The 8547-nt window shown below is 40.0% G+C and overlaps 1 protein-coding gene across 1 annotated transcript in view; it reads left to right on the top strand.

The window, feature by feature from the left end:
* Nucleotides 1–4429: 4429 nt before the first annotated feature.
* Nucleotides 4430–8547, top strand: part of rtf2 (replication termination factor 2) — a 21094-nt gene continuing 16976 nt past the window's right edge. Inside the window, exons 1-5 of the mRNA XM_078248989.1 lie at nucleotides 4430–4591; nucleotides 4838–4932; nucleotides 5170–5263; nucleotides 5429–5568; nucleotides 5990–6068. Coding sequence (XP_078105115.1) covers nucleotides 4523–4591; nucleotides 4838–4932; nucleotides 5170–5263; nucleotides 5429–5568; nucleotides 5990–6068 — 477 coding nt within the window. The 5' untranslated portion in view covers nucleotides 4430–4522. The remainder of the gene's footprint in view (nucleotides 4592–4837; nucleotides 4933–5169; nucleotides 5264–5428; nucleotides 5569–5989; nucleotides 6069–8547) is intronic.

The following is an 8547-nucleotide window of genomic DNA, read 5'->3' as shown; positions in this document are numbered from 1 at the left end:
AGCTGTATATTTACTGGCCAACAGTGGTATCAATCTTCTCATCTAACTTTCGGAAAGAGAGAAACTAAGGCTATTTTTCAAACTGTTCATTTATTCCTTTAAAGACTCTCTGAATTAAAACCATGAAGCCAGGTTAACAGCCTTGACATAACTGCACTCCAAATTGATTTTTGGTTAGCATTCAAATTTAGCACTGAGCTCATTGTGACACGGAATCACCCACTGTTTCTCCTCATGTCTGTGTAATGTGAGTGTGTGTGGGCAGGAGAGAGTGAGAGAGGGCATGAGACGGTGAAAGAGAATAAGAAAAATCAGCAAAAAAGTGTGAGTGAATTTTATTATTGCTGAAGACGTGTATGGTGAGGCGGTGGCTGGCGTGGACACCCAGAACCTTAGCTACCGTAGCTGCCAGGCTTCAGCTGCTACGTGTGCTTAGTCTTTACCACGTGCCCACAGAGTACACAAGGCAGCCACAGGTATGCCCCCATTACCCTGGGCCACACCAATCACAGCCAGGAGGCTGTCAAAACCTTTCGGGTATCCTGTCAAGCTAATGAGATGTGACTGAGTCTGTGCTGCCAGCGCACATGCAATTGTTCCATTCATATAGCCTCCACTGATGTATGAAGACTTTCCTTGCCTAGTCACAGCCATCAAGGAGGGACCCAGGATCATGTGTGTGTGTGTGTGTGTGTGTGTGTGTGTGTGTGTTTCATATGGTTGTCTGCCTTTACAGACTGTGAATGTATAGCCTACATACAGTATGTATCTGAGCTATGTGTGCGTGTATGTATCCATTTATCTGTCGTGGGTTTGTGTCTGTGGGTGTTCAGAACTGGTTTGCCACAGTGGAAAAGATAATCACAAACTGGCTGATGGTAAAAATGCGTCCAGGTGGACTGTGTGTGTGAGTGTGTGCTGGTGCATGGGTCTGTGTCTTGGCTTGGCTGGGACCATAAAAGGTCCCAGTGCTTCATGAAGTTTGTGGTAAATAAAATGTTGAGCTGTACACTTCAGCGCAGCTGATGGATTAAAACTGTCACACAGCAGGCTGGTGCAACAAGGAAAAATGGCCCGCAATCATGGCAACATTGGGCATGTTTTTCTTCAACAGTCATACCCTGGAAGCTGAGAGATACAGACAAAACCTGGTTTCATGCTGCTGACTCATCTAAAGTGCTTCCAAATCCAACTGGAATCTCCGAAAATAATAAATCCTAATCCTTTAAATTTGGAATTTTATGCTGATCATGTTATAAACAAGGACAATAATAATAAAACTGTAAACTGTTCAAATTCCTGTTTATCACTTAATGCCAGACTATAAAGGATGTATCTAATCTATCAGAAATCTGTATCAGTAATGGCAAAAGCTCTAGTTGGTTAATCACACTCGCACTGCTTAGACCAAGAAGATAGAAAAATTTGTTATGGGCAATGTTTCCAACTGACATAATTTTAGCTATGTGAGTTTCAACATAAACAGAAAAAGGAATGAGAAAATAATTGTGGTCGACTGGTGTGTGTGGCAACCCATTGCAGTCCTCATGTTGGATGTGGTGTGCTTTTTCCAGGGTTTTGGATTTCTCATTATATGTTAGGTACATGAACTTGCATATGGCTTAATACGTGGTGTTAGAGCTGACTATCTACAGCGGTGTTCCCTATTCAACTTAAAATTACAAATAAAATATTCTAAAAGGCGTTTTATTGAGGGGAAATGTTGTGGTGACTGTAGAATTTGCAGCTAAATTCTAAAACTCACATATGGTATGGTGTCACTTCATCTACTGCCGTAAGAAAATTACAAAGGTCTTCTCGCCAGCCTTTATATTCTGTTATCCTTTTTCGGATCATGCTCCGAATATATATATATATATATATATATATATATATATATATATATATATATATAAATAAATGTAATATCTTTGGATTTTGGATTGCTAGGAAAAAACAAGCAACTTAAATATGTCACAAAGGGCTCTGAAAAGTTAAAGTAATAAAAAAGTCATTACATTTCCACACGACATGGCATTACCCTAGTTAACAACACTGATCAAATTAGTACCAAATGGATTTAAGGCAAAAACTGACAAAAGAAAAATATTCATCTCCTCACCATCCATCCTTGATAAATCTGAAATAATATCCCTCAACTCTGTTCCAAATAATTTCCTTCCCGCTCTGTCAAGAGATTTCAGGAACTAAGCAGTTTGGTTTTTCTCCTTCAGAGGGCTTTAGCTCGGTTAGCTGGAGGGCTAAGGGTCCAGCTCTATCAACTAGCGCCAATGTAAACACAGCAATTCCTTCCCAATTAGAAACGCTAAATGCATTGGACTCGGTGCACTACCAGGGCTGGTCCGTGCAATTAATGCAGCCTTGGTCTCCACTGGCTGCTTCGGATGGCTGGGATGGTTAAGATGTATACAGTTTCAGTTCAAGGCCATTCAGTGGAAGTCTGATTGGGCAGGTTGGACTCATCATGGAAGTATAAACATGAGGTTGGATGGGCGCTTGGTGGTTGGGGTTTTCTTTGGGTCAGCCGTGCTGGGTAGCACCACAGCAGGCCAGGAAGATATGTGTGGTAGGGAGGTCAAACGGAGGCGGAGACGAGGAAGATGCATTTTAACTGTGCAAATCTAACTGGAGAGGATGGATATCAAATCAGTGGAGATCTATAGATACGGGCAGTGACATATTCTGGCTTTTGGATTGCAGACACTTCAGATGTGAAATGACACAGGTCCCTTTGCTATATGCTTACTGTAATTTTAGGGTGATTTAAATCTCATCTGATAAAAATGGAATGAATTACAAACTTCTGTTTAAACTGCTGCTTCGTTTTGAACATGCAGTCTGCAAATAAGACTGTCACTATCCTCATTCTCATTTTGCTGTCATTTTTAGGGTACCTTTGTGATAATTGAGCATTGACAAAACACATGGAAGCTTTTATATCTGGACTACTACAAGTAGTAAACAGTGACTCAAAGCTTCAACACAGGCATTTTTGGATTACGTTTGGCATGCCAAAATACTGTAGGATGATTCTAGAGCTATGTGGTTGTAGATATTTGCATTTTTACCTCATGTACAGTACTTGAAAGTAGACCTAAATTGTTGTTCATAGCTGATTTAGATCTTGAAAATGTATAGCATTGTGTCACTTTTCAGTAAGACTTGAATCTCTTTCCTCCAAAGAGATCCTTATAGTATGTTTTGTGATGAATGCATCAGGTACAAGAAGAAAACTCTATCTGGCTCCGCTGTTTTGAAAACAGCAGAACAAGACGGGGATATAAGACCATTGTTCCAGTCTCCTTTTGTCCAGTGGCCATTGTGCATTGTGTGTTCCTGAGGTGTTGGTTTGCACTATCAGCCTAGAGCGCTCCACTCTCTCAAAGATAGTTTGCTAACAGAGCTTTTACTCCATTGCCTCTAATGAAAATCCATACTAAACATTTAGCTCTGTGTGAGAAAGGGGGGAAATTCAATAAGACACATAACACAATTTATAAATTACAGGAAGAACCAATCGAACCAACAGGAAAATGGAGAAATGTTTTTATGTTTATATTTGTTAATTTTGCTACATTTTCGGAACCACAGTAGCAGCTGCCTGTGTGTGGTGAGCGTAAAGAGGTTGAAATCTATTTTCTCAGCCAAAACGAAGTCCAATGCTGTGTTTTCATTCTTACAGCAGTCTTCTTTTCCAAACAGATTATCAGTCATGCCGCCAGAGATGTCTCCACTGAGGTATTCCCCAAACTAATGGTCGCTCTTGGACAGCGCCATCGATAGTAAACTAATATGCAGCCTACAAGGCACAGGAAATGGATCTAATTAGCACTCTTCCAAGGAAACTTTCATCTTTAGACCACTCTGACAACAGGCCTGGAAGCCAGACTAATGTCACTTACTAGTTCTGGGTTTAATGGCTAAATGAAAAATGTCTAGATAGATGGGCAGTAAACGAGTGAAGTCATCTGTGTGAAGTTGTTTTTTCCTACATGCATGGCTACAATAGTGTAAGGTACTTTAGAAAACTAATACAAGTGCTGGAGGAAAAAAACGATGTTAATACAGCAATTATGAAAAGTTCGTATTGGTACTATAATTAGTTGCTTAGTAAATAGGCTACAATATGCCCATCTTTTCACATCCTTCTGTTAAAATAAAAATCTTTTCATATTTTATTGTCAATTCTACTTGCTTCCTATTCCTCCGGCAGCTCCCATCTGGGCTGCTTGCTGAACAGACAATAATAAACTGATATTTGGGGGGATGCCTCCACACTGTGGCTGAAGCTATAAAATACACCTGAAGAGAAGAGTTTGAAAGTGTTGTTCATTCAGCCACTAGAGGGCGACCAACAAATCAATCGGACATCCCGCGAGCTTTGTAGAGCTCTCGTTGTTTGTTTACAACCTGGGAACTTCCTGCTTGCTATTAGCTTTGTTCGTAGTAAGCTAACTCGGTGATTAGCTAGCTAGCTAGACTATACAAGTCAGCTTACAAGATGGGATGTGACGGTGGCACGATTCCTAAAAGACATGAGTTGGTGAAAGCCCCCAAAAAAGTCGAGAAGGTGAGTTAACGTTACTCTTATTATTTTCAAATTCATAACTGCCAGCGATGTTGTCAAGAGCAGTCAGTGGGTTAACTGTTAGCCAGCTAAAAGGCTGGCAGTATTAGCTTAGCTAACGCTCTTGCTATTTGCATTTAGAATGTTTAAAAACGTAAAAAGTGTCAAATTTAGTTATTTTAGATAACGTTACTGCTGTTATGTGTGTAACGTTATGGTGTGCTGTTACATACCTTATCATGTCTCCAGGTTGATAAAAATGCAGAGTTGGCTGCCCAGTGGAAATACTGTGCCTTGAGCCAGGAGAAACTCAGACGCCCCATTGTTGCCTGTGAACTGGGAAGGTGAGCGTTGGATTTCTGTTTGTTTCTCGTCAATCAGGCAAAATTATGGAGACAGGATGGTTCGATGATGTGGTGCTCGTGGCACAGACTTGAGTTAAAAACTTGCTGGACAACTCGCAAACTAATTCGCTTGTCGTGATCAGATAACCGTCTCGTCGTTTTTTTTTTTTAATATATAAATATCCGTTTATTGCAGCACAATATATCCTAAAATGTGTTGTCCGTGTTATGTTTCAGGCTCTTTAACAAAGATGCTATCATTGAATATCTTCTGGATAAGACTGCTGAGAGACCCAATACTCAGACTGTAGCTCACATCCGTGGGATCAAGGTATGTTATCACTGAAGTTTTCTCCTCCTATGCTATGAAACCGGAAGCACATGCATGTGTTTTGGATATAATTTGTGTGTGTGGTGGGGGTGTTAACACTTGTGTACACTTGTATTGATTTCTTATTGGATATTTTGCATGTATATCTATCTATTCCCTCTGCAGGATATAAAGGAACTGAACTTGACTGATAACCCTGAGTGGGAGGGAGAGAGAAGGAATACTAAAGGAGACCGATATGAGGACTTCAACTGCGGCATGTTCATTTGCCCTGTTGTTGGGTTGGAGATGAATGGCAAGCACAGGTAACAAACAGCAAGTACAGGGTTCACAACCTATGATTAATAAATAGGCTGGTGCTTTACTACATCAAGTATAAATGCTCAAACATAATCTAAACAGGTTCTCCATTTGATTTAAAGATCAACTTTGTGCTTCCAGTTCACTGTAGTCTAGTACTTATCTACTCATCAGTTGAGACTTATTAGATTTTTTTAAAATTATTATTAGATTATAGTTCAGTGTTGATCACATTGTGCTATTTAAGTTTATATGTTGTGAAAACAGAACTCAGCTGTTCTCACTAGTATAAAATTTCACCCACACGTTTAGATCAAACAATATTAGAAGTATGCACCTCTTGACACTGTGTGCTGGAAATGGTCCAAAGGGTTCAAGATTATTATTATTTTTTAATATTATATACCCTAATTTTTCCATTTTTAGGTTCTGTTACCTACAGACCTGTGGCTGCGTTTTTTCTGATAGGGCCCTGAAGGAGATCAAGACAGATATCTGCCACAAGGTGAGCAAGATTTCATCTTTTTTCTCTAGTCACTCTGTTCCTACGTTCTTCGGTGGACCGATGGTTTGCCAACTGTGAGGTTTTTGTTCATTTTCCTTATAGATTTTAATTATTTCCTTCCACAAAACTGACCAATGTTTGGCAGTGATTCTGCTCGTTATCAGTGTAGATGACATGCTAGCAGTCTGGCATTGGAGTGGTTCCAGATGAAAAGACCGGAGGGATTTTTTCAGTTCCTAGAACATAAAATTCCTAGAACGCAACGTTTTAGGTGAGAAATTAACTGTTTAGATTTCGAATATAGGCAGTCTTGCTCAAATTGATGCCGAATTGACAATTTGCTTCAAAGTTTTCGGAGTTGAGAAGCTCCATGTAGTGAGGCGACAGCCAGCAGGCGCCTGCCCCGGCCCCTAACTCGTCGCTCAGCCAGTCACGCTCAGAGACCCCGAGGTAAGCTGGAGGTCTCTCAGACCGGTCTCGTAAATAAGAGGCTTTTATTTTGCCGTTAACTGTCTTTTCGGAGTTAAACTCCACAAGCGTGTCCTGCGGCTTGCCGGCTGACACACACACACACACACACACACACACACACACACACACACACACACACACACACACACAGCGCAGCAGGCAGAGGCGAGGGAGAGAGAGATACCCGTTTCTCTTCGGGAGACTTGGTGTACTTACTTTTTTTGGTGTATTTGTTTTCTATATTTATTTTGTTTTTAACGCTATAAAGACCGTTGTCGTGCTTGCATCACTCCCTTACCCCTCCTACCAGTCCCTATGGTCACTTCGCCAGTGCGAATGCAATTGGAAAAAACGGTTTTGGGGGAGAGTAGTTAGTAGATCTGTTTAGAAGTGGACTTTTCCTATAACTACGTTCCTGTAACTACTTGGTCGGAAAGCGGCTAATCTGTTTGCTCAGATAGATAATAATGTGTGTTAAAAATCCCATAAACAATTTGGTGTCCTGAGCTGATTATAGTAACTTTAAAGCTATAGTCCTAATTTCTTATGCACAAGTTATTATAATGTAGCAGACAGCAGATTAAATCCAGTCCCTCTTGTTGTTTCTGTGTAAGTGAAAGCATCTTGGCACAGATCAGTTGTTTGACTTTGCCAGAAATAGGGCCTGAAACCATAAAGGAAAATTCCAGTGCCTGTGGGAAACTGACTGTCTGCAGAGATTTTTCCTTAGATAGACTTATTAGGCAGCACACAATTTCTTGTATTTATAGCTCTTGGCATTTAGGCGGACTTTGCCTGCTTCTTATTTAGTCTCACATTTGGCTGCCATAGTGTAGACAGTTGTTGGCAAATTTGATGAATATTCACATTTCCAAGCAAAAAACTGATAAAGTGGAAATCAACCATGGTTATGTTTAGCTCACACCAGTGATGTAACAATTGATCTCTGTTGTTGTCTTTATCTTTCCTTGCATTAAGATGGCCACTTTTGCATTTATCTTAATCTATAACATGAAATGGCACATATAATGGTAAACCTTTGGACAGGCTTGAATAGTCTGTGAGGGTTCACAGCCTAGGTCATAGGGTGGGACATTGAGATCCAGCCTCTGTCTCTCTTTCTCCCTGTTCCTTTCTTTTTGAAGATGAAGTCTGCTTTATTTACTTGCATTTGATAACCCTTCACCGTAGACAGTTCATATTTCATCTTCTACCTGTACCTTGAAGCAGCATGCCCATACTCACCCAGCCCTTTTGTGTTTTTAGTGCTGTTAGTGGTTTGAATACACCCTAGGGCAGTGTGTTAGAGGTTTGAAGTTAATCTAAAAGGATCAGAACCTGCAGCTCTTTGTCTAAGCAAGTCACTTTTGTAAAACTGATTTGCCAATAAAAGTGCAGGGAAAGATATCCAAATGTTGACTAGCAACTGTAACCACTAACCTTAACTGAGCTAACTCCAACCCTTTTGTTTAAGTGCTTTACAGTAAAAGCCACCATGAATTCTCTGAATTCTCGTTTATTTATTATTTCAACTGGGAATGGCTTTTTAGGCAGTCAAAAACAACTTAGGCAGCCTGCCTAGGGCAAGAAAAAACCTTGAGCAAGTTCGGTGGACCTTGACTTTGTAGATAACACCATGACCCAAATGACTGAGAACTTTAAATGATTGTAAAAGTATTTTAAGAACAAATGAGCACGTACTTTTCACTTTACTGAGCATCTGTTGTACCTTGTGTTTTGTGCTAATTAGCACATGTTAGTATGCTTACACACTAGACTAAGATGGTAAACATATCTGCTCAACATTAGCATGTTAGCATTGTCACTGTGAGCATGTTAGCATGCCAAAGTTAACATTTTGCTCAAAGCACAGCCTCACAGATCATGGCTATAGACTTGTTTTAAGAAGGGAAGAAATGAGAATTTTTCAAATATTGTCTTTATTTGTTTGTTTACACCTGCTACTCTCTACTTACTTAAAAAAAAAAGACATTAGTTTCAAGTGTTT

This window comes from Sander vitreus, chromosome 4, assembly GCF_031162955.1.
Source record: "Sander vitreus isolate 19-12246 chromosome 4, sanVit1, whole genome shotgun sequence".
Lineage (NCBI taxonomy): Eukaryota > Metazoa > Chordata > Actinopteri > Perciformes > Percidae > Sander > Sander vitreus.
Note: the sequence above shows the minus strand (reverse complement) of the source record. Positions and strands in the feature narration are given on the sequence as shown.